The sequence below is a fragment of the Taeniopygia guttata genome, chromosome 1 (assembly GCF_048771995.1).
Source record: "Taeniopygia guttata chromosome 1, bTaeGut7.mat, whole genome shotgun sequence".
NCBI classification, from domain to species: domain Eukaryota; kingdom Metazoa; phylum Chordata; class Aves; order Passeriformes; family Estrildidae; genus Taeniopygia; species Taeniopygia guttata.
The window spans coordinates 48944004-48970789 of record NC_133024.1 but is presented as its reverse complement, the minus strand read 5'-3'; the positions used below and the strand labels follow the sequence as shown (position 1 = coordinate 48970789).

Here is a 26786-nt window from a genome sequence, read left to right as displayed (position 1 = left end):
TAAGGCTTTGCATGCTAGAGCAGGGGTGGAACGAGATGATTACTGAAATGTCAAGAGGGGAAAGAAGTCAAGATGAAATGTGTTTTTACTCAAATGCCAGGCTGAAATAATTAGGGAGTGCCATTTGTTATTTCAGCAGGAATATCCTTCTCTCCATATGGTCTATCACAGTATTTGTGGTACAGTGAAATGAAGAACGGGAACTGGGCTTGCCTTTCATAAGCAAAGGGAGCACCTCTGTTAGTGAATCCTGAAACAGCAAGAGATAAAGGTACACAGGAATAGACTGTCATTTCATGATTTCCCACATTCGCTTGAACAGAAAGTCACCCTGCTACATTCCTTGGTGTGGTGGTGCTGGATTATATAGCGCGAGTGGCATTTACAAAGCCTGTCATGAGTTAAGATGGCACCTCGTAGCTGGTGCAATCCTGTCTGCAGAGGAAAGTTAGCACGAGAAAAATAATGACTTTCTTAAAGGGTTGTGCTGACTCTTTTGAAAGTTAGAAGTAAAAAGAGAAACCATCTCTTCCTTTGGGAAGATGGAGTCTAATAAGTGGGCAAAAGTACAAAGTACAGACAGCTACTATTGTGCAAGAAGAAAGTTCATGCTCACTTCTCTAGTAAATTTACATGAAAAAATGAGGTGGGTATTTGCTCAATCAGAACAGGCCTCTCAATGTGTTAAAAGCTCCTGAAATTATAATCAGACATCTTCCTGTGGCTTTCAAGCCTGTCTTAGTTCAGCTGAAGTCCTTGGTTTTCCCTCACCTCACCATTATGCAACAACTTGTCCATGTCTTTCCAGTCCTTCCCTATGCCTCCAAACAACACGTGCAGGTCCCTGTAATTCTGGCCCTACCCCTCCCAGCAGGACAGTGGGACACAAGTGCCTTTCCTAAGAGATATGTCTTATGGAGCGATGGGTTAGGAAAGCAGAGAGCCTGTCTCCATCCTGGCCCCGCTGCTGAACTCCTGCTCCCAACCCCACTCCCACAAGACAGTGCTCTGCTTCTCCACTGCCAAGCTCCCAACTGCCTGGGACTTGACATTTGTTCTTGTTTTCTCCTGTCTCCCCTAATGGGCATAGCACTACTAAGCGAATAGGAATGTACAGAACAAGAGAGTTCAAAGTAATTGAGTCTACATTCATTCAGAAAGCCTGGATCCTTGCCCACTCAGAACCTGCAGCATCGACATAGTTTCAGAAAGTTTAACCCTTTTCCCCTGAACCCGGTAATGCTCTTTCGAGTGCAGAGTGTTGCACTTCTCTTGCCACTGACCGTGGATACCGAAAAGTGTTGTTCACATACCCAGCTAAGTGTCTTTCACATACCTAGCTCTAGGTGTTTACCAATCAATGTTTTATTCCTCCTTTTTTTCACTCTGCAGGACAATAACTAAAGACCTTGAACTGTCATTTTCAGAAGATGCCTGGGGACTTGTGTTGCGGACGAATGATCACTTAGCAAAACTACTAAACATATCTGCCTGTAGTCTTACTTAAACAAACAGGGCTGTGCTGGGTTGAAAACAGCTTACTCTGTTTTCTGCAGCAAATTCATGTGTTAAGGTGTAAACTCACTTCTACCTCAGTCTGCAAAATCAGTGAATAATTAGAAAAGTTCCAAAATTATTATAGCTGTAAACTCCATTTTTTCATTGTGATTATGAATTATTTCATTATGATTTTTTTCATTATGATTCATTCTGAACAAATTCTCATTTCAATTTAAGTTAGGAGATTACATTATTTGGCAGCTAATTATTGATTTTAAATTTGTAAATACAAGTTATTTGTTCCAAGAAGTGTAACATCTAGTAACAATGCTAATTCTTGAAATGGCCTATCAAATAATTTTTCTGTCTGGATCTAAAAGTGCATTTAGACTATCTGTAAACTAAATAATGCAGCAATATGTAGGTCAGATAAGCAGTGAATCTGAGCAGGAAAAAGAGTCTATTTGAGTTTCCTGTTTAATTGTTAGTTATAGTACAAAAGTCAAAATACAAAATTGCTCTTTAAAAATATTTAGTTTTAGTCATCTCCCACTGATTGTTGCTTGACAAAAAGACTGTAGGTTGTAGATCATAAGTAGCACAAAAACATGGTGATGAGATTGGATTTATTTATCTGCAGTTCAGACCTAATTACATCCTTTCTGAAAAAATTAAAACACATTCAGAGATGCTTCTGAAAATGTTTATACACAGAGCTTTACTCTGTGATACCATTCTAATTAACCTGCCAAAGCTTTTGCCTGGATAGGCCCTTTATAAATGTATAATATAAAACAAAGCAAAACAAACAAAAATAACCCAAACAAGCAAACAAAACTTTTAAAATTATCTGTTTATCATTAATTAAATCAGATGGAGACAAAACATGCAAATAAGGTATGCAAGTCTCAGAAACACTTCAGTTACTACAGCCAAAGGATTCGTTTAAATGTCTGAAAGTTACCAGAACATGCACATTGGACACTGCCTAGTCCTACGTTGTGCCTCCTCTATAAGAATTGGTTTCCAGACAGCAAAGTATACTATTGCTAGTTTTGCAATTTTAAAGATGTTAGAGAGCAGTTTATGTTAACCTTGTCCTTTCAGATGGTCAAAAACATAGTTTGAAGTCTAACAGGGTTGAAATAAGGGACATGTGTGGTATTCAAAAAGCATAGTTTGAAGTTTAATCTTAAACCAGGGTTATGTGAAGGGCATTCACAAAAAAAATAAGACATGATTTTAAAATCTGATGGTTAAAACACTTGTTCCTAGGCTTGAGCGGGGAAAGAAATGCCAGTCATGAGTCTTCAGTAAAGGACGCTGAAGTTGCATATTGCCTGAACGGGAATACGTGCTGGTGTCGGATGGAAATGAACCTGCACGGCTTCAAATGCTGCGCTGACGGGAGTAGCCGGATCTACGTTAGTAATAACAAGCATCAAGAGGCTGCATATTGCTAAACAGACAGTTCGTGTAAAGAAATGTTATGCTGAGCTCTTCCCGGGTTCTGTAATTAGCTTTCTGCATGCAGGCTCTGAGACATCCTACTCGCTGTGGACTGGGCGGCAAAGGGGAGGAGTGCCAGGCTGACCAGGAAAAAAAAAAAGGCTTTTTTCACGTTTTAAAAAAGAACTTTGTCTGTAAATTATAGGAGGTAAATACGGGGAGGAGGAGGTTGCCAACATTTCTGTGGATTCTCAGACTCTCTCCCTGCAAACTAAAGCTGCAGAGCTGACAGGGCTGGGAGAAAGGTGGAAAGTGTGCTCTTTTTCCAAAGCTCCACTACATGCTGTAGTTTTCCCATACGACGTGAGCCGGTCGGTGTTGCACGAAAGGACGGCGTCCCTCCTTTTTCTGCTTCAGCGAAACATGCGGCAGCTTAACTCACCGTCCTGTGTCTACGGGGAAATATGCTTTGCGTCGAAACCACACCTCAAAACAAGTAAATAGAAACTTGCCTCATTTCTATGGGGGGGGGGTGGGGGTGTGGAAAGAAAATGTTCAATCGTCGCTACCTCTTTTCCTCTACCCGTCTTCCTTGTCCTCTGCGCTATTTCTGTAAAATGCTGGAAAACTTCACTTTCACAGTGTACGGGGGGGGCGGGTGGATGTGTACTGCCGGGCTGATAATTATTAGCAGCAGGTTTCGAGTACGAATTGCCTTCGGGACAAAAAATAATAAATCTGAACGACTGCCTTTAAAACCTTTCTGAAGATGAAAGGTAGGACAAGACAGTTGTTTTAAAGCGGCCACATTAGCAGTGCTACTTTACAAGACTAAAAATAATAGTATAAGCACGAGAGAAACGTCGGCGGAGCGCCGCACTTGCTGAAAACCCGCTTCCACTCCAGGGCGAGCGCCGCGCCGGCCGCTCCTTTCCGCGGACTCTGCGCCGGGCAGCGCTCCCCGGCTGCTGGCCGGGCGGTACCGCCCTGCCGGAGCCGGCACCGGCACCGGCACCGCTCCGCCATCACCGCCGCGCTCACCGGGGCCGCCGCTGCGGGGCAGGGCCGAAGCGGGCCGGGCCGGACCGGGCGGCGGGGAGGAGCCGCCCGCGCTCCCCATAGGCAGGGCGGGCGGCAGGGCCGGCCCCCTCTCCGGGCTGGGTGCGGTATAGGGGGGGCCGGGGGTGGAGTAGGGTGAAATAGAGGCGGGCGTGTGTCACCGGGTAGATACCCACGGCCAGGTACAGGCGGAGGCACTGACGATACCGGAGTGGATGCGCTCCGGGCTGGTGCTCCTGGGGAGTGAGCGCACGAGTAGCCACCGCCCGCCCGCCCGCCCGGAGCCGCCCGCGGGTCACTCGCCCTGCGCCGGGGCGGGCAGCCCGTCCGCGCCGCGCCCGCCGCCAGCCTCATGGCCACCAGGGTGCTGACCATGACCGCCCGCCTGGGGCCCGTGCAGCAGCCCGACGAGCCGGTGTTCGCGCAGCTGAAGCCCGTGCTGGGGGCCCGGGAGGCAGCGATCTTCCCCGGAGAGGACCTGAAGCAGCAGCAGCAGCAGCCGCCGCCGCCGCCGCAGCAGCAGCAGCACCCGGGTGGCGGCGGCGCAAACCTGCCGGCGGAGGAGATGGTGCAGGTAGGCAGCGAGCACCGCTCACAGCCGCCGGTGGGCACTCGGTGCCCACGCAGCCCCCGGAGCCGCGCCTCGCCCCGGTCGGAGCGGCCGCTGCGGAGCGGGCGGGACTGGGTGGGGCCGGACTGCGGGACGAGGGCGGCGGACACCGAACTCCGCGGCTGTGGCGGCAGCGGCAGTGGGGGAGCGTATGTGCGTGTGTGCTCGTGTGCGTGTTCGTGTGTCTGTGCGGGGGAGCGGCCACGCCGCCCATCCTGCCCGTGCGGAGCGGGGAGCGCTCCCGTGTTCCCGCCGGCGGAGCGCGGCGAGGCGGCCGGGGCCGAGGCGGGGCGCGGGCTCCGGGGGCAGCGGCTGGGCCGTCCCGGCGAGGCGGGGGGAGCCGGGCTGCCCCCGCCAGTGTGTTGAAAGCTACAGCTGCTGCCTTCGCACTTGCCCGGCGGCAGAATTAGAGCGGCCGCCTGTCCTCCTCGCCCACGCAAGGAGTCATGTTCGGGGGGCGGAGGGGGGGTGGGGGGGAGAGCACACGACTCACGGGTAACGGGGGACTTCCCAGGACTTTGTGCCTGTCCCAGGAGGCTGTTTGGGAGCGGATCCGCAGGCAAACAGCTGGAGGAGCTAAAAGCGGGAAGGTGCCAACCGCAGCCGGGCTCCAGTCCGTGAACGGAGCCCGCTCCAGGGGCGGTTCCCGGCGCCCTGCGAGGCGCTGGCATTGCCCTGGTCGGCGGAGAGGGACCCCCGGTGCCGGGCAGCGCTTTGTCGGGCGCTGTCTTTCGGTGGTGTCTTCCCTAACGAGTAAATAAATCCCCGTCTTCAAAGCGAGTTGCCCTCGACTCGTAAACAAGAGCTGGAAAAAGTAGCCTGGCATGTCGGGGCAGATCCAGATCAAAGGGACGGGAAGGCGGCTGTGTTTGTTTGTGGTGTTTACCGGGGGTCTTTGAAGAAAGGTCCTAAAATCCACTTTCGGGCAGAGTTGTTGTTTGTCAGCTGCTTTCGCTTGCGGGGTGCTAAACGGGTCTGGTATGAGCACTCTCTTGACAGGGCAGGGGGGAATGTAGCATTTGCCCACTGAAGACGGCATGGTAAATGTTTTGCCGATGACTGTACACCAGTAATGTATAGGGCTCCAGCCACCCACGGATTCCCTCGCACTACTGTGCTAAGAGAGTGATTTTCCAGTAATTAAAGAGCTCTTCGAGAACTGAGGCATGGATAGGGACATGTTTATCACGCTATTAGACAATTATACACTGCATAGATTATTACTGGTTTAAGTGTAGTCCTGGAGACACTTTACACAAAGAGTACTCTGATGTAGTCAACCCGTCTCCTTTTTATTCAATATTATTAATAACTTTACACTTTGGTGTTGTATTTCTAATTAAATCTTGTTCTTGCAGGGATGAAAAATCATGGAAGTATGTAATCTATCTATCTTATCTATCTATATATATATAAACATTATTTGAAGTATTAGTATTCAGATAGTCAGCTGAGGATGTGGCTTTTACTGTTAGCATTTCAAAGAGAAGCGGGTGAAACAGATAGGCAGTCACCCTGCTCGAGCAGTGAATTCCAGAGCAGGAGATCTGCAGATTAGGCAGAGCGCCTGTCACTTCTGCGCCTTGCATTGTGTTTTAGACATAAGGGATGAAAAGTTTGTGCATGCTGAAACATCAGATCTGTCTTAATGTGTGAACACTTTGTACCATGACTTTATCTCCTTGTCCTTGATGATGTTGATCAGTGTGCTGATTGTAAAATCAAGCAGGTTTTCATTAGTGTGAGCATTCATAACTTCCTCTGTAGGTGTCTTGCGGCTGGGTGAACAGTATTGCCTTTTGTTTGTAAAGCCTCACATGACTTGGATGCCATCATCTTTCTTAGCTGGTAACAAATCATGTGGACTATGGTCTGTTTTGTCTTTGTAGACGAGATGTGAAATGGAGAAATACCTGGCACCTCAGCTCCCACCCGTTCCTGTCATCCCTGAACATAAGAAATACAGAAGAGACAGTGCCTCGGTTGTAGACCAGTTTTTCACTGACAGCGAAGGGTTGCCTTACAGCATCAACATGAACGTGTTCCTGCCTGACATCAGCCACCTGAGAACTGGCTTGTACAAATCTCAGCGACCCTGCGTAACCCACATCAAGACAGAGCCATCTTCAGTCACCATCTTCAGTCACCAGAATGAAACTACTGCCCCTGCCCCTGCTCCCACTCAGGCCCTCCCAGAATTTACCAGCATCTTCAGCTCCCACCAAACTCCTGACGTGAACAACATTTTCATCAAGCAGGAGCTTCCTACTCCAGATGTCCATCTTTCCATCACGCCCCAGCAAGGCCAGTTGTATCAGCTCTTGAGCTCACCGGATTTAGACATGCCCAGCACCACTCCTCAGGCAGCCGTGATGGACTCCCTTAACAATGTCTCCATGCCCTCAGCCATGGCGGGCCTTAACACGCTCTCCTCAGCTGTTCCACAGACTGCAATGAAACAGTTCCAGGGCATCCCCCCCTGTACCTACACCATGCCAAACCAGTTTCTGCAGCAGCAGGCCACTTACTTCCCCCCTTCACCCCCAAGCTCAGAGCCTGGAAGTCCAGACAGACAAGCAGAGATGCTGCAGAATTTAACCCCTCCTCCATCATATGCCGCAACTATAGCTTCCAAGCTGGCGATTCACAACCCAAATTTACCAGCAACTCTGCCCATAACCCCCCAGAACATCCAACCTGTTAGATACAACAGGAGAAGTAACCCAGATTTGGAGAAAAGACGTATCCACTACTGTGACTACCCAGGTAAGCAATCCGTGCCAGGAAAACCCAATAAAAAAATAAGTGTGCAATAAAAAAAAAAGTGTGAATAATAATGGATGAGGTATAAGTGGTTTTCTTTAGCTGTGGTCTACATCTAGGGAGAACCAAATAGTTCTTTGTCCAAGTAGAATTTATCTCTGTCGTCGTTTTGAGTGGAAGGCTTTCATGTTCATTAAATAATTGGTATTATTCATGTCATTTGTCATTCTCTTGAGCTCATTTTACCCCATTACAAAATAGAGACTCTGTAGAAAATAAGAAACCCAAAATTTTGGCCTTTGCTAGTGTAAATCGGTGTGACTGTCCAGTATTCATGATGGAGCAGAGGCTCAGTTTGTCCAGTGCAGCACAGCTCTGTTTGAATTTTCTGGCACTGCAAGAATAATTTCAGCTCCCTGTAGCCAAGGCCACAGCCATTCTTCCCTGTTACAAACAGGAGTTCAGCTGCCCTCATAAATCCATTAAAACCATCTCTGAAAATTGTCCACAGATGGATTGCCTTCTGCACTGGAGGGGAAGAGGGATTGTAAAGCGTGCCTCCATGTAGTACGTGATCCCAGATACAGGGTGTGCACACCCGTTGTAAGCGCAGAGAGAAATTGCTGCTCCTCCTTTACCAGCTCGGGGTGCCGTATCGCCCATTTGGTGTGCCTTACAACAAATGCCAGTGAAAGAGTTGTGTTGAGCCCTGGGTGACAATGACATAGAGTCTGGCTTGATGAGATCCTCTTGGAAATTTTTTATAAATAATCAAAGAATCCCCCCCGCTAAGTTGTTGACTTATGTAGCAGATGTTACTGTACATAGATTGTAGCTGCTATTGGCCTATATACTACATTACAAAGCAGTAAGTCGACCAGAAACATACATGGTGCTCTCTTTTCTGTGTCAAGCAACATATCTCTAGGAGCATTCTGTATAGAATTTTGCTTCTAAATGGCAAAAATTATGCCAGAAAGTAGTAAACTTATATGTGTCCAGCTATTTCTCCAGCACTGAATGAGGAAGTTTAAACATAGTGTGGAGTGTTTCTGTTCTCTCTACTGAAGCCTCTTTTCTTTTCTTGTTTTGTTTTTTTTTTTGTTTAGGATGCACAAAAGTTTATACAAAGTCTTCTCACCTAAAAGCACACCTGAGAACTCACACAGGTATGTACACGCTCGTTCTCTCGCTGTCTCTCGTTCGTCCGTGGCCAGCGCGTTTTCTGACAAAGCGAGCACGTTGGGTCTGCCAGCTTCTCCCTGTTTTCTCTAGAGTGGTGTGGACAGACTGGCAGTTCAGCTACAAAATATTTGAGGATTGGTCAGTGAGAAGCAAAATTTGTTTTATTAATGCAGTTTTGTTAAACCTCAGTGGAAGTCAAAATAGCTGACAACAAAGTAGATGGAAACTTTCCTTTTCAGTCTAAAATGCTATTGAAGTGTTAAAAAAAAATCTTTTTTCCTTCTCAGCTAGTGAATAAACACAGTAGATGTTGTACTTTTGAAGATTTATATGAGTAGATAGAATTTTCTGGCTTGGACTCTCTTTATGACCTTTTAAGATTATTTAATCTTGGAATTTTTCACAAATGTCATGAAAACTCCCAAGATATGTCCACTTACTTTGTCCTTATCTATAAGTGGGCTTTATTACTTTTTTTGAAAGACAAGTAGTTTTCCATGTTTATTTTTTTAAAAGAGGACATAATTTCGATTTTTTTTTTTTTTTTTAGTTCTGTCAGGGAAAGACATTAAAATGAAGAAAATTAAAAGTGTGAGTGTGTCACAGTTGTTTTTTGTACCCTGATAAAACTCTGCTTGCAGCTACAGAGGCCACCCCTGTTCCTGGACCCCCAAGGAGCGGAGCTGGGGACGGTGTTGGTTGTGTGTGGGCGCAGGAGCTGTGAATGCTGAGAACAGTGGCTGGGAGGTGGCACTGCCCCAGATGCTCTTCCTTCCCAAGTGCTCAGCTGCTCAGGCAGGGGGAAGAAGGAGAGAGGGAGAGAAGGAAAACCACATAGCTCACCACTAGCACACCTGAAACGGTTAAGAACAGTTCTTTGCTGGGATCTTGGTACAGAACCACTCATTAGTGAAAAGCTCATGACTGATTTTGTAAAGAAATTAAATGAAAGGACTGTGACTCCTGTGTTTAGAAGTGAGTGTGAGCCCCAGTTCTTTTATGCGTGGCTTAGAATCAGAGGAAAACACGAGTCACAGTTCAAGCAACTTTGTTATTGAAGCGGACTGTCAGCACTACGGCTGTGCCGTTCAAAGAGTGAGTTTTCACCTAAGCTTAAATCAAAACTTGTCCAGAGCTATGGTCTAACAAAATATTTCACTATCTCTACAGAAACAAGGCCTTCTATTCAGCAGTTTTATAAATGGATTGTTGGATTGTCATAAAGAAGTTGAGTATGTCCAGGCTGAGTGTTACTAAGAAAATCTTGTTTTCAGAAATGAAAGTTACCTGTGTTGTACAGTGAAAAATTAAAAGCAAGTGTAGAAAATTATTGTTTTGCATTAGTGACAGACTAAACACCAACGCTGTTAAAAGTATTCTTAACATATAATCACTCGCTACCAGAAAGGAAGGAGTATTTTCATGAGGCTGTAAGTCTGAGTAGTGTCAGAGAGTAGAATCCCTGTTTAATAAATAATCTGCAAATTTAAGTACACGATTTCCACTTGCGCACTTCAGCCAGGAACTAAATACCCGTTTTAAATATCTTGATTGCTATTATAAAATAATTAGGAAGAGAGATAATAGCAAAGCTTTAGTCTAAACATAAACACTGCATAGTCAGTATTTGAAATTAATGCTTTTCCTTTATTAAATCAATTTATATCTTTTTCTGTATCTTGTGTAGTAAAGACTTCAGGATTTACAAAGTTAGTTCTTATATGCATAGAAATACATACCTCATGGCTAGCATATATTGCTTAGGGTCACTAATGTTTATTGTTGCCTTCACTTTTTTACCTAGAAATGTGGATAAAATGTGCAAAGGTCAGAGGAGCTGATAAATTCATGGAAACAAGAATGTTGTTTTAGATAAAAATCTAGTGAACTTAAGCAGGTCTGTAATACAAAGGGTCTTCTGGGGAGGTGAATGAAGGGATAAACTGTCTAAAGCGTGCATTACATGCAAGAATGCGAGTGCAAGAATGCGAGTCCGTGTCCTGTTACCTGCAGTATTTCAGAGTTTGGATTAGTTTAACTCTCCTGAATATTCACTTCATACTTCAAGATTTCCAGCAGCGATTCTGATCTCTGCCTTAACATACGATTGAAGTGTGTTTCAAGAGCCAGATCTCTGACTTAACGTTTGATCGATTAAGGAATGCTAAAGTAAAGGGGTGCAAACTCAGGGAAATCTGTGAAGTTGCTCAGACTTCCCCAAGAGTGCAAGGAAATCTTGCTATTGATCTCCACAGGGATCAATGCCGAGGGCTAAATTAGGGGATGTGCCCCTGTTTATCCCCCTCCCCCATAACTGTGAATTCATACAGCACTAATGAGTTTCGATTTTTCAGTTTTAAAACATTTCTAAAGGACTTTGTGAAGCTTCTACCTTCAAAGTCTAAAGCAAATGTCACGTAAGCCGTTTTAATAAAGTTGTGTGTGATATTCTTTCAAATCCCTTCAGGGATAGCAGACCTGTTTATCTGGCTAAACCCGTTCTTTAGTAATCATGGACCACTGAAGTTGTTCTCTCCTTATTCTTAGTTTCTTAACAATACCTTTTAAAATTGGCTGCAGTCTCTCTCTCATCCCAACCAGTCCCCACCCTTCTCAGCAATCTGTCATCTTAAAATAAAAGAGCCTGCAGCAAAGTTTGTCTGCCATTAAAAGTCAAGACAGACTTCATGGTTTTCCTTTTGTATTGGAAAATCTCAGCCTTTTCACAGTTTTTATTTAGCAGCCTTTCTCTTCTGAAAGGCTCTCCCTGGGTTTAGTAAATGTACTTTGAGAACAAACCAAAGGGAAATGTTTCTTTTGATAGATGGAATGTAGGCTGTAGTGTATTTTTTTTCAGTTCAGATATGAACACACTGTCAGATTTTATAAATTGCATCAAAAAAAAAGATAAGAAATGGGCAAGAGGAAAATCCCGTATCTTTTTCTTCTTAGGTGTTCCCAAGCTGTTTACCTTACATGAGGTCAGGTGGTATAAAGTGATATAGTTGTGCTGATTTAATGTAGCTACACTGGACTCTTGCTGTTCATCAGGAATCCAGTATTCCCATTAAGAGCTAAGATAGGGTTATGTGTTTGTGCCGGTTGCTGAAGCAGGTACATGTTTTTCTTTCCCAATGTAATGCTTTACCATTTGTTCATGATTAAATAAATTTAAGTTGGTAAACTGGCAACCCCAAAACAGAATATGAACAAAGGTTTGAGTATTGAAAAGATACAGAATGTTTTTTGTCCATTTCCATCCAATTCTGGACCAGATGTGTGGTACATTTTAATACCTTAAAACTCTTCAATCTGATACGTGAATTTGATGTTAATTACTTCTGAAATGGGTAAAATGGTACTCAGTATTTTAAAGTACCTATTAGAACATCTTTCAAAACAGGTTGAATTTTTGACCTTTTGAAGCTGATAGTTTCTTTTAAAATAATACTTGTTTGTCATGGAGCAAGTTCCGTTTCGTACCCAGCATTGTGCAGCTGCGATATCTAATGTGTGAGGGGCTTGTGCATTTATCATGGGCTGTTCAGCAGCAAAGCCACCTGAAAGCTCTGGCATAACAGCTGTATGTCCAAATGAAACATTTGCCAAATCTCAGGGAAAAGCAGTTACGTGTGTACTGCAGATAAACTTCATTCAGTTCTTCTTCTGGCATCCAAGTATCTACACATATATCACGTAATCATTTAGCAACAGCGGTCCTATAACATAACCTTTTAGATTTCTGTATATGCTAAACATTTGGATTGTGGTCATTGACTGTCGGCCTGTGCAGGCACCTGTACGCTACCTGTAATGCTGCAGAACAGCTGGCTACAGGGTCAGTGGGGGAGTTAATTATTTCTGTGAGCAGCTGCAGACTTAAGAATTGTGTATGTTTTCAAGAGGAAAATCTGTGATTGTTTTGAACACATCAAGGCACGCACATAGAGGACATTTTCCAGCTGCATACTGGTTTTCCGTATACAGAGTCTTTGTACAGGCATGTTCTCTGGTCACATGGTGGGCTTGCCATTAATAGTTTCTAGCATTAACTGCAGAACTATTTCATCTCTATCTATAGATCCAGCTTGTATTTGGTGATGGGAAGTGGAAGCCGAGATAACTCAAGAGAAATGGCATTTCCCTAATGAGATGCACTCAAAATACTTCCACTGTCCCTGGTTATTTCAAATGTTTATATAGGCATGGAACAGCTGCTGACTTGTGCGGTTTGTCAAGGTGTTAAACGTTTTATTTTATTTTAGATCTGTGCCTCAATAGATCCAGAATTAGACTGATGGTAGATCAGAATTAGAACCAATAGTAAGCAGTAGACTTCAGCAGTCCCTGGGACTTGGTGCTCTCAGTTCACCATACCTGTACAGTATTGTTAAGGGTGGTGCCATTTGCCCGGGAATTCAGGAAGGGAAGCCTGGTTTGGAAGGGAAGACAAGTAGTAGTTGGGCTCCTGCTGGAAGAAAAGCACATTGGGAAAACATGTATGAACTCAAATCATACCAAGACTTTGGTGAGGGATTTTGTTTATGGTGTGCAAATGAGAAAAGGAGGCCCCAAAAGACTCTGCCTTGCTCATGGTTGCAGCCATAGTAAACCTTATCCTGAAATCGTGAAAACAACAATTAAGTAATACTTCTGTGCAGATCCAGGTTCTTTGACCCATTAAAAGGTGAGTTGCATAGACTACACTTCAAGGAGCTGTCAGTAAATGCTATCATTGATAGAGACCATGAGGAAAAGTGGAAGAGAGTTTAAGAAAAGTGTTGACAAAGTACATTAAAGTGCAGTGTTGCTAGACACTGCTGAAGGGTATGTTAGTATCTTTTATTTATGAATTCTGCTAAATCCATTAGTTGCCTGTGTGAGAAATGGAAGTACATTATTTTCCTTGCAAACCACAGTTTAAGGGAAAATAATGCATTTTTTTCAAACACTTCATGAATGATCACAGGCCTTGGGAATAATTGATCTGGTTCTTTATCTGTAGTCATAAGCTGAATAGGAAGTGTTTGAATGTGTTGCTCAAAAGAGGTTGAAATCTTAGCAGCATAAACCGAAATTTTATTTAAACATTACTGATCATACTCACTGGTATCCAGCATAAAACTTTTATTAAGCAAGAATTAGATTCCGAGGTGTCAAGTGAGGGTATTCCTGTTAGATTTTGATACTGAAAAGAAAAGCCTAATATTTTCTTTTTGATTAAAAGCCTAGAAAGTCTCTCTAAGCATGACAGCTTAAAAAAACTGTTGTTTCTGTCAATTGCTCCCTGAGAGGATTAAACTTCAGTTCCAGGATATTTGATTCTTGATAAGGAAACTGTTGACCTAAGAGACCAGCTTTAAATATAGTTCATTTTAAGACCGCCCTACATAGGCTAATAGTCCCAAGATTCACAGCAACTGCCAGTGATTAAAACTTTCCATTATTTGATCAGACATTCCCTATTGCAATTAATTTCTGAGGCTTGATTGGGACGATGGACTCCTGGTTCCAGCCGGGGTAGTGTGTTGCTTGTTGTTTGTTAGATGACCTGCACCTCCCATTGGTGAAAGATTAGAAACATTTAAGTAATGTCCTAGTTTAGTCTGAGTATCTTGGTAGCAGCATTCCTGTCCTGTCAGGCTGCATTATTTATATTCAGAGATCTCTTAACAGCTCTGATTAAGGACATATTAAAACCTTTGATTTTGGCGTGTGTACAGTGCTTTGCTTTGAGTTAAAATACCTTTAATGTATTGGCTTTTTTTTTTTTTTCCTTTTGGTGTATGTGTGCATACAGTAGATGGAAATCTGGAAGTTTAGCGTATGCGCTTAATAAATTCCATTTTAAGAGCACCTCTTATCTGACTATATTAAAGCCAGTGTTATTGGTAAGAGAGCTAAAGAGCAGTTCTTGTACCACAGGCATAGGTGAGGAAATGTGTTCTTCAGCACAAGATGTGTCGACACAGCCATGCACCCCAAATGGCATGGATTTCTTATAAACCCACTTTAAAAAATTCCTTTCCTGTGTTTGCATATCTCCTTGAAGAGAGACCACCTCTGTTAAGACAGAATGTTATACCAGAAAGAAAATAAACCATTGCGCAGGGCAGTCAAGATTCCCCACTAATCCTTGAACAGCATAAGACAACACTTAGCAAAATAAGTGTGCTTCTAGCACTGGTGGGAGTGCTGAGACGGTAATGCCTTCTGCACCTCTGTAGTCAGACAGTGAATTCCTTTGACTGTCCTCTTTGATCACCAGTGAGTTATCTTTTATTCCTGTTCATGCTTCATTTATCAGTGACTGGACTTTGTGCTGAGCTCAAAGCTCTCTGTAACAAAATTCCTTAAAATACTGTTTCATTGTGAAGTAGTATTTAATGATGCCCCTTTAGCCACTGCCAAAGTATGCTATATTGCATTTAGAAGTGTGCAGCTCATGTTGCTCATTCATACCATTTGTGGATGGATGTTTCAAGGACTACGTTTGTTTTGTCACACACAGAATAAGCTGGATGTACCCGACTTGCTGTCAGTGCTCTCATCTATATCCATCTTGGACAACTGAGAATTTTAGTGCACTAAAGATCTTTTAAACACCTGAGGGATTACTTATGTTGAAAATCCAGCTTTCTGTTCTTTCTCAAAAAAACAAAAAAAAACCCCAAAAAAAAACCCCACCAAAACCAAAACCTAGAAGCTGCTTTTAATGATGACTACAGCATTTAGCACTTAGTCAATAAGAAAAAGGAAGATCTGATTTTAGGTAAATGTCGGGAACAAAAAACTTCTGAATACTTGCAGACATACACCCCAGTAACTACTTTCGGGTCCACTCCCAGTCAGCGTTTAAAACTATGGTGCTGTGAGCTAGAGAAACACTATTTCCAGCAAACTAAAACAGAAAAAACATTTCATTTGTTATTTTTTTAGAAAATTTGAGGGTACAGCATGTCAGGAAATTAAGGCAACTGATGTTAACGTGAAAAATTTGAAAACATACGCACCAGAAATCTTTGAGACAACATAAATATTTTAAATAAACTGTTTTAAAACTGAACACGATAAAGATTATGTACAAAGCTGGCACAGTTTTGGTACAGAAACTTCTTCTTTGCCTGCCACAATTTTATCACACCTACCTGAATATTTTTTATGACCAACCACTTGCCACCAGAAATAGTTCCATAATAAGCACAAGTAGTATTAAAATGAGTGCAAGAATGGAGGAGACAGGGGCTATCTTTATACTTTTATACCCTTATGAGCTCTAATCAAGTGTTGTGATTTTGGAGTCTCTGAAAAGTGTACTATTTGTTATTCCTTAAGGAAGCTCCAAACTTGCTGCTCTGACAGAAATTTCTGATAGAAACAGCTGAAGTTGAAGGCATTGGCTGGTGTAATATCTCTATTTGGATTTCTGCATACCAATAGAGTTACCTAACTTTAGGTTTGAAAATCCAGCCCTTGCTGTTTACAACTTTATTTTTAAAGAAAGCCGTCCTAGCAGTGAACTGCAGAAATAAATTCATAAAACTCTTTTGTGAAATAAAGAAGCTTATTTTCTTGTTAATGGGGAGATTCATCAATAACAGAGTCTGTCAGTGACTTGTTTTTTCCAAACAATTTTAAACAGAAACATGTTCTTGAACAGAGGCTGCGTGTTGAAGATAGAGGGTGTCTTCAAAATGACCGTCTCCCTCCCGCTGGTGGCACTGTGCCTTACCCAAATGAGCAAGGCCATGAGGGTTGCTGCCAGCGACTAGAATTAAATGTTAGGAAAGCCATTGGTGTGTTTTGACACAACTGAATCAGAAGATAGATTAAAAGGAGAAGAGGCAACACAGGGTGTGTGCTTCACTGGTCCAGACCACTCTCCTGTGGTATGGATAGGAAGTCTGAACCATGGGATCTGCTGGGGGAGATTTTATCGGTTGAAGTGGCTGGCTAGCATAGCATGTTATATGTGAGCATCTAAATGTCTGTTTGACATCCTTGTAATCTCAAAGCATTATGAATATTTTTTTTTATAGCAAATAAACACTTGGAAGCAAAATATCCCCCTTTCAGGTTATACTCCCTTATCTCTTGCTGCGTGCTTTCTTTAAAAGACTTTCCAATCTAAACATTAGGGCTTAAAATTTCTGTGCTCAAATACAAGTCTCATTCTCATGTCCACAAATGTATTTTTTTTAAACTGGAGAATAGATACATACTAAGAGCTCAAGAACATAAAAATATATTTTGTGATGTATAAGCCTAGCAAAATATTTTAAACCATTGATACTGGAAGGACGTTGTGCAGAAATCCAATTAAACTTATGAAATCCCTATCCTGCTGAAGTATAATTTAAAGGAAAGCAGCTCTGTTTCCCAGAAGTGCTGTGTATAATATTTCTGGCTTGGGAAGAAAGGGTTGGAGTGTGCTATTTGGCTGGAAATCGGTACCAGCTTCCTCCATGGTGTTTTAGTTGAACAGTGTTGACATTCTAACAAATCCCGTGGAAGCTCCCCTGAAGTGGAGGAGTTAGCTGTTTTCTTGCTTTTACAGTGAAATATCTGTTTGATACCATGATCATGTTCCAGTAACTGAGCTGTACTGCCCTCATGTTTGATGACCAGTGGCATTCTTGGTTTAACACCCTATAGAAGCCCTAAATTGCCGGAGGAAAACCAAATACTTCTGAAACTTTACAGCTACTGTATTTCTCACAATCATTAAAGTAAACAAATCTTACATTACTATGTAGCCAATGAAAACAGTGGATAAAGAGTTCAGTGTCCCTTGTTGTGTATACCTGATTTTTTTAAAAGTAAGCCTTCAACCCAGATTTCTCCAACCTTTAAAGTCAGCACAGCAAAGAAGTAGGATCACTTCAGAAAATATGTGAGACTCTTTTCTCCTTGCTTGCAGGAACTTAAAACCAAATTCTTACTTCTGCTAAATGACAAAAAGCATGTGTATAGGTTGAGAGAGAGAAAACACTACCAGCTAGTTGTTCTTCTGCTTGCTCTAAAGGAGTGAAAATTAATCTCCACCTACTTTTTCTTACCCCCCTTCCTCCTTGCCCAAAAGGAAAACATTTGAAATTGATTCAGTTCTTAAATAAAACTTTCCAACGGAAACTAGCATTACAAACACAGATATTCAGTATTTTACCCCTAGGATTTATTCAAAATAATCCGGGCCTCTGCACTGGCACTAAAAATATATTTTCCAGTTCTCACTGTTGGCCAAAGCAGGGGTTAAAAGCAGCGCTCTGGCTTTAATTTCCAGTACATAAAAGTAGCACTATTAAAACAATCTGAGTAAGGCACCAGCTTGTTGCCTCTGCTCATCCTCTGAGCAGCGCTTGGTTTAGCTCAGGTCTGCAGAAGTCTTCCAGTGAAGAGGAGTGCTGCTGTTCTGCATGGCACTGCCTGGGCTTACCCCGGAGCCACGTTGTTGTCCAGGATGGTTGGTGGCTGTGGCAGGCAGTGATTGTGACCATGACAGTGTGGTGAGTTTCTAAACAGCGTCTCTACAAAGTTGGGTGCCCTGGAGTTAGATGGGGGTTCTGGTGATGGGACTCAGCATTGCCTGGGAGGCTGTGGCACCCAGCAGGGCATGGGGATCACTGCTGCCCAGACAGCCGGCATGCCGGCACTTCTCTGCCAGGAGCCTTCCCAGCACCTGCTGACACTGCTCACCTGTTAGGAAAAGTTTTAACAGAGGACAGCTTTTTTTGTTGTTGTTTGGACTCTGACAGGGTCAGGTGTCACCTACACCGGACAACTTTGAGGCTGCTTTTACCGTGCAGCATAGCCCAACGCTCAGTGAAAGATGCGTGTACTTCATGCCTTCTCGGTGCCAAACTTGGAAACAGATCTTAATCTCCAGGTCTCCATTCCGGTCCAGGCTGGATATTCCTAGGCGTTTCTTAATTAGCACTGTTTTCCTGCCCTCTTTACCTTCTCCGTCATTCCTTGGATAATTCTGCAAAACACATGAAGAAACATTTGGAGTAGATGGAGGCCTGGCTGTATAAGCTCTCCCTGGACAGTGAGGGTTATAGGCTCTCAGCACTGTGAGTTCAGCATCAAGTATAATGTGTCAGCTTTGAGTGAAAACTTTTAAAGAAGAATTTAAAGGAAACGGGGTAAAAACGAGAAAGAGAGGAGGGAAATAAATAAATACACTGTCTCTAATTAACTGTTTCAAATACAGGAGTAATACTGTTGTGTAACCTCTGTGTGTGCACATGTGCTTTAACACCAAGTGTTCAAGGATTATCTGCCTGGTGCTCTGCCTTTGGATCAGCAACACAGGCTTTTACAGCCTCTATTGTTAACCCAATTAAAATACATTGAGGATCATCTATATAGTGCAAAAGATCCCTCACTGAATAGGGACCTTTCCTGTCATTCTACTGTGAAGACCAAATGTGTTACCAGCTGCATTCACTAGTGTTAGAAAAGGTTTACACACTGGGTTTGAATTAAATTAGTATTTTAGCCTATAGTATGTGTTACACGGAGCAACAAATAACCCTATATGATAGATTGTTCCTGTCTTCAGTCAGCATCAGAATTTACTCTGAGTAAATTCAGAATTTACTCTGAGTTGATTCAGTTGTGACAGAAATATGTCATGATTTCTGTTCTGATTTGTGATCCACCAAATAATTACAAATTCCATGAGAGGTGATGCTGGACTCTTGTCTTTCCTAAGGAATGTTTTGTTTCCACCATGACTTCAATAAATCCCAGTTGCTGTTGATAGAAAGAGATTGTTGGTTGGGTGGGTGGTTAATTTTTCTTGAAAAGGTCTAGTTCTGGTTGTGACAACACCTGCCAGTACAAAGTCACATCCCCATTATGAGCAAAGGTCTGGTTCTGTACTCAGGAGTAGAAGGACAGTTTCTAGTTGATCAGACAAAGCAGTAGAAACTCACAGACAAAAGCAGTTCCATAATTTCATCTGCATGATAAATAAGTGCCTCTGAAGTAATGTTTTGGAGCTTCTCAGATGGTGTTACCTACATAACTGATGCAGAATAAGCACTCTGATTGCAGGATACTGGCCCCTCTCTTTCTTCCTTGTGCGTGTGTGGTAGTAAAACGGAAAAGTAGGAAGCACTTCACTCTGCATTAGGATTGAGCTGTCAGTGTAAAGGTTTGGGACCAGTGGAGATGTAGATGTTCTGTAAGATGGATTAGAAAGAACTGTTTGAAAAGCTTAGCTTTGGTCAGTTTCTGTTCCAAATGAAGCTACTCCCAAGTGCTTTGATATGCTTGGTTTTCTTTGTCTAACAGACAAATGGGTCAAATTAATGCAAAATATATAGATAGCAATTCACTTGCCCAACTGCAAGGTGTTTTTGTCAAACAACATCAAACATTAACCTCTATTTTTATGAAGCTTGCTTGTGTGGTGACATCATGCCCACACAAGCTCCTAGGCAGGTTTACGTACCTGTGTAAAATTCTGGTTTCACAAAGAAGTTGTCATGGCTTTGTGACTCCATATTTCTCCCATTTCAACAAACACCTGTAAATTGTAGGCATCCTTAAAATACTGTGTTTTAGTTCTAAAATGGATGAACACAAACATTTCAGGTGCCTGGGCCGGTTGCTGCTGTAGCACAGCAAGTTTTGAGATGCCATGTGCCTCCTGCGTCAGTATAGACTGCTGAAGACAGCAAGAACTTGCCATCTTAAAATATGGCTAATTAAGCACCTGATTAAAGACATTTCATTCTAAAAATGGGTGCTTTGAATTTGGAGGTGCTTTCTCCTATTTATAGTTAGCCCCAGGCAGGATACCACAAGTTTTTATTGCTTGTGACATTTTAGAAAATACTATCCCCGTTGTGTTTGTAGCACACTGTGCGCCTTTCTTCACACATCAGAAGCTCTTGAGCAGATCTGCATACTGCAAAGAATCCTTATAGAAGTCTTCCTTCCTATTTCAGACCTCTTTAAAAAGCACTGTATAACTTAACTTACCAATTTTTGAAAGGTGCGAGTGTGAGTTACAAACCAGGTTTGATTGTCACATGAGACTGCTTTTTTCCCCCCTACTCCCTCTCATACTGTGGTGAGTGTAAAGAAGCATGTTTTGGCATCATGCAGGCTTTTTAACTCTGCATTTCTGTACCATAGCTCTCTCCAATTTGCATGTTGGAAAATTCTGTACATTTTAACGAGGTATTAAATCCTATTTTCAAGAGCAAAATCTGCTGAAAAGAACAAAGGCGATGTTAGTTTAGGGCCTGATTAATAGAGCTGTGAATAATTAGGATATGTCAATTCCTTGTTTGTAATGGAAGAGCAATGCCATTTAGTGTGGACTCATATCTGTGTTCTGCCGAAGAGTGGCAGCTGACAGTTCCATTTCTGGGTGCTGTGTTTCAGGCGAGAAGCCCTACAAGTGCACGTGGGAAGGCTGCGACTGGAGGTTCGCGCGCTCGGATGAATTGACGCGCCACTACCGGAAGCACACGGGGGCAAAGCCCTTCCAGTGCGTCGTCTGCAACCGCAGCTTCTCCCGCTCCGATCACCTGGCGCTCCACATGAAGAGGCATCAGAACTAGGAGCTGGACTGGTCGTTGAGGCTGTTCTGTATCTATGCAATTTCGTATTGACTCTCGACATACAACTGAATTGAGTTGAATTTTTTGAGTGTACCCACTTAAAAGAGATCTCAAAATGAACTGGAAATGTATATTTTGTATATTTATGCAGAAAAAGGGAAGACACTGTATCACAATTACCAGAGTGTTCAGTCATTTGTTTGCTTTCATGATGTATATGGCTTTAGTCAGCAGGTTTCATCTCTTTACAAGTATTATATCTCAACACATTGCAGCTTTATTCTTTTTTGCTTCCTCTTACAGTGTTTTGACCAAAGCACTGTCATTATTGTGACAATGTTTAGTAAACAAATTAACAAGAGGATGCAGATGAATGCACACAGTGGAAAAGCCATGAACTGTAATCTGTCAGGTTTTTACTGGACATACTTAAGTACATGTGGGGTTTTTTTTAATGTTAAGCCGTTCTGTGGATATAAAATACATAGAAAAATTCATAAACAGCCATAGAACAAAGCATTTTGTTCTGTGTGTTGCATGTTTGCTATGACAAAGATTTTGTAAATATGCAAATCAGCTTTTTAGGTTTAATACAAAAGTTTTTTAAGAAACATCTGAAAAAAGCAGTTGTTTTACATTTGATAACATGGCACATTTATAAAAAAAGTTACTTAAATACCTCTCAAAATAGTACCAATTTAGTCAGATGATGTTTTGTACCTGTTAACTCAATGGTGTGCACTGAATATTCAAAGCAGGAGTTTGTTTTCAAATTGCATAAAAGGGCAAAACATGGAGAATGAACTGTAAAGTCAATGTTGGAAGCTGAAATAGCGGGGATAGTTAAAATGAACACATATTGTTAAACCTCCTCCTATAAGCTAAACTTAGTATCACTTTAAAAAGAAGGATTTATGATGCAGTTTTCATACTGCATAGACATATTAAGCTGGTTCAGCACCAGTATGATCTAGTTTCATGTGGATATTGGATGTAATTTATAGAAGGTAGAGGATACAGTAATTTTTTTTTAAATTACAGTGCAGTTTAGTTAATCCACCATTCAGATTGACACATGCAGGCAAAAATTTTCTGCTTACAGGAGTAGCTGAAACTCCACTGAAGTCAATGAAGTGGTGCCCTTTTATGCTAACAATGACTTTGATCCACCGTGCTCAGCCTTGAAATCTTAGATGGAGGGCCAAAATGAGGTTAGACCAGGTAGGATTTGGCCAGACAACAGACAAGAGAAAACCAAACAAACCTAAGAAGTGTCTGAACTTCACAAGCCGTAATATTAAGCTGTCAACCAAAGGCTAGAATAGACAATCAAAATACCAAAAAAAAAGGGTCTTGCAGGAAAACCTAGCTTTGTTAAAACTGTTGTTTGTCTTTATTTATTTGTGGTATATGATAGACTCTTCTTTTTTTAAAACAATTTTACGTATACTTGATAAATTATAGTTTTGTTTGTTATAGTTAGAAATGTTGCTCTCAGTGTAAATAGTTGACAAACGATGTAAATAATTTTGTAAGGCTTCAAATGTTTATACGTGGAAACACATGCAGAAATTGGTTGCTGTTTTGCTTCTTTTGCCTCCCCCTACCGTATTTTTGTATTGTGGTATTTCCTATGCAAATGATGGAGCAAACAGCTGTATAGTTGTAGAATGTTTTGAGAGAGAATGAAATTGTTTATATATAAAGACTTTTTTTTTTTTGCAAAATAAAACAAAGTGCCTAATGTGTGTGTGCGTGCATGTGCTTTCTCTAGCTCCTGACAATGAAAGTTCTGTGTTTTGCAGTGGGAGCTGGAAGTCATGACAGTGTTAAGCAAAGAATGTCTGTTCTACATAGGGACTGCCTCTTTGAAAAGTACCTGGCACTTCTGCATCTTGCCCTGATGAAAATGATAAATGTAAACGGATAAGGGTTGGTGCTTTTCTGACTGGTTGCCTGAAATGGTTGCAGTTGACCATCCACAGTAGCATGACTGGAAATCTAAGGCAACTGTTGGGTGTATAGAAGTATACAAATTCCTTCACACTTTCAAAATGGTTAAAACCTATTCACACTCATTGACACTGTTGCCCAAAAGAAATTTCTCTCCAAAAAAGTCCTTTCATGCTCTAGAAAGGCAGGAAGAAGGTCCCATGGCAGCACTATGCAATATCAGCACTATGCCTGCCATAGCAGTGTCTTGGTTTTGGTGTTTCTCCCTTGGAAGTGGAAGTACAGGTCACATGAAAAATTCAGGTGGTTGTATATGTTCATCTCTGGGGGTACATCTCTCTTCTTTCCTCCAAGCTTCAAGAGAAAAAGCATGCTGGGCTTTTTAAAAGAAATTTATCTTAAAACCAATGAAAGAGTCAGTTTAAATATAGTTTACTGGCAAATGTTAATATTCAAACCAATCATTTATTCAAAACATCATTATTGTCTCATAAGCTCTGATTGCTAAATCCTTTCTTGAAATGCTATATTCTTTCCTTACAATCAAACTTTGACTTTTCTTCAGTTGATTTTTCTCTCTTAATTATTGTGCTCATATGTCATCTAATCCCTCCTTTTACAATATAGCTAGGACGGAATTAACCAAGTTAGTGAAGACCCAGTTAACTGCTGAGAAATTCTCCCTGCATCTCACCTAACTGCACAACTGCAAAAGTAAGCAGAACAATGTTTTGGAGCATAAGGAGAGAGAGCTCCCAGAAGCGTTGCTGTGCTATTACCCTTTCCAGGTCCAGCCATTAGAAAAACATCCAAGTTTCTTTGAGGCATTTCTGCTCAGAGAAGAAGCTGGAAATGAATTGGGCAATTGTCCACACGTCACTGAGAAAGCGTTTCTAGAGGTTATTTTGCTGAGTACCAGTGGCGATGGGGGCATTTGGATTGGCAAGCTCCTCTGTTTAGCTCAGCTCCTGGTCTGAGCTGGACTGCTGGTGGGTTTGGTAGCCCCTGTCTCCTCTTTGCTGAGTTTTGTCTTGAGTGGATGAAGGCAGCGCTTGATCCTCTGTTTCCCAAGCCTTTTCACAATGAAAGCCCGCTGATTGCATGGTTTCAGCCTCCAACGTTGCCTCATACTTCTTTTAGATGTTTCTATTGCTCAGCTACCTGGTTGCATAAACCAGCCTAATGGCTTCATATTAATCTTGAATGAAAGGCCATAATTAGGCCTGTCTACTTCAGCAGCATTTAACCTAATGCAAACAGAGAGAACAGACCCATGCACGAGAATGTTACAAAACCTAAAGTAGAGGGGCTTTCTTTTCTGGCAAGCACTACAGCTGCAGAGCACAGTATTAATACAGGAGTTCAACAGATTGCCTGGTCTGAAAATCTGCAAGAAGAAGCGCTGCTACCATAGCCCCTGCTCGGTTCCCTTACAGCAGTTGGTACAGGGTCCCCCAAGGTACCGAGGCTATCTTCAAGTTCAACTCTCCAATTACCCTTCAGAACCCAAATTATCATTCCGTGTGAAGAGAGAAAATCCAGTGGGCTACTGGTTTTTCTGGCGGCCACATGAACAACTTGTCTTCCATTTGATAGGGTGCTGAGTCCCTTCCTATGGTCTTCAATGTGACTTTATAGCCTGTTCATCCACAGAAGTGGCCTCTGCCCATTTGGGAACCTTGTTACCTTCATCACCCAGGATCCTTGCATGGATCCTTGTTTTAGTCTGGTGGCTGATGAGGCTCTGTCACACTCTGCAGCTTCCATAGTGGTGTTGCTATTGACCTTCATGAAGAGTCCAGATCAACAACTTACTATTAGCCAAAAGAATGTGGTTGATTACTCATGTGCTGAATAATGTATCCTGGCACTTTGAGTGTGTTAGGACAGAGGGAATTTATTGGCCACTGTACGTAGCAGAAGCAGCCCAATGGATATGCTTTTAATAAAGCAACTGGCACACTTTGCTTGTGTTTACTTATTCCTCTTCTCCTGCACTACTAACCATAAGGTTGTTGTTGTCATCTACAATGTATCCAGCACCCTCACCAATGCTGCTAATTTGGGATTTGGGATTTGAGCAGACTCAGGCCACTGGAGAACCTATGGAGACCAGGCAGAGCCCAGTCTGTCTACAACAAAGGCCAGTCCGTGGCAAATGAAGAGCACCTTTGTTCACTGGATTACTTTGATATTGTTATTGTCCTTTCTAAAAGTAGTTGCTGTTTATATATAAATATGTATATAAATATATATGGGAGGGGGGAGGTGTGCATGTTCATTTGCACATTCAGTTTAGTTCTGAATCATGGCAAATACTTGCTTTTTGTGACTTGTCACAGCAGCAAGCTCCACAGGTTAGCTGAGGAGAAAATGGGTGCTCCATGTCCAGTCCAAATATCCAAGGAGCTGTGTTCGCTGTTATGTGTACTGTATTGAGAAAGAAATGTAATGATGAATTTCTGTTTCCAAGGAGTAGATAATGTCTTTATTTTGGAGTCTCCTAAGTGAGGGGGGGAGGGAGGGGAGGGAGGGAGATATGAGGAGAGGGAGGGGTGTTTATATTACAGAGGCAAAGTGAATTCACGCTGAAAAAGAAAGTAACTTCAGCTAGGCAGGTTAGAAATGTGATTTATTTCTGCAGGAGAACCTGTTCAGGTGGCAGCAGACAGCATCCTGAAATGAGGTCTCAAGGATAGCTTGTTGAAGCAGGATTCCTTTCTCCACTTTTCCTTCTCAGTCTCTGCCCTATTCTCTTTCTGCTACCCATCAGTCTCAGGCTTAATTAGAATTTCTAATTGCTTCTGTAGCTCCCTGTTGTTCCTTCCCACCCAGCTGGGCAGCTGTGGTGACTGGCTTGAGCCAGTGCTGCCCCGGCCCTGCTCTGGCTGCCTGTGGCCCAGTGCTGCACTGGTGCTGGCTGGGGCACACTTCTCACCTGCCTCAGGCCTGAATTTGTGGCATAAACAATAACAACGTGGCTTGTTTGTGTTCTGCCAGTCTCCCTGTGCTGCATAACAGGGGGAAGCTTTCTCCTGTGTGTGCCGTGCTTGTGTCAATACACAGGACATGCTGTGTCTACTTTTGCACTTAAGTGTGATCTTTTATCCCACACAGTGCTCAGGAACCTGATTAGAGCCTTCTCCTTCCCATGGGATCAAGGAAAGATATGTGGTGCCAAGGGAAATTCTCTGCTTTTGAGGGAGCACCTTAGACAGGCTTCAGAGTGGAGTCATGGGATATCCAGCATTTGTTTTTTTACTGGCCTCCCCATTTTCCCATTTCACTCTTTTTTACTGTAGCAGAGTCAGTTCAACAGCTTTGGCTACAGGAAGATTTTGAAAAATGTGGTTTGTCTCTTTCTCAAGAAACAAGGAGTCACACTGGCTGATTTGCCATCTCCTCTGCCTGGGAAATCAAAGTTTCAAGTCTCTTCAAAATAATATCCCCAAAGGCCATTTCTTTTCCCAGCCTCAGTTGTTGTTTCTGTTTATACTTGTTTTGTTTAGCTGGCTATTGTTATTGTGGTTTGTCATTATTTCCAACCCATTGGGGTGGATCACTAGACCAAAACCAGGACATAGACCCCTCAAAGGGACCAGAGTCCCAGTCTCCCAGGTCAGCACCCACACTGAGAGGATGCAGACGCATCGTTCTCTTTTTCCAGTCCCACGACTCCTCCTGGC

At 42.6% G+C, this 26786-nt stretch overlaps 1 protein-coding gene across 2 annotated transcripts; it reads left to right on the top strand.

The window, feature by feature from the left end:
* Positions 1–3160: 3160 nt before the first annotated feature.
* KLF5 (KLF transcription factor 5) lies at positions 3161–22891 on the top strand. Of its 2 annotated transcripts, none has more exons than XM_072928273.1 (4): positions 3161–3445; positions 6508–7384; positions 8491–8550; positions 20969–22891. In XM_072928273.1, exons 2-4 carry the CDS (start codon positions 6520–6522, stop codon positions 21145–21147), a joined length of 1104 nt encoding a protein of 367 aa, XP_072784374.1. In that variant the 5' UTR covers positions 3161–3445; positions 6508–6519; the 3' UTR covers positions 21148–22891. The 2 variants fall into 2 exon arrangements, with proteins under 2 accessions (XP_072784374.1, XP_012425170.2); XM_012569716.5 differs by lacking the exon at positions 3161–3445 and adding an exon at positions 4145–4582.
* Positions 22892–26786: the final 3895 nt, after the last annotated feature.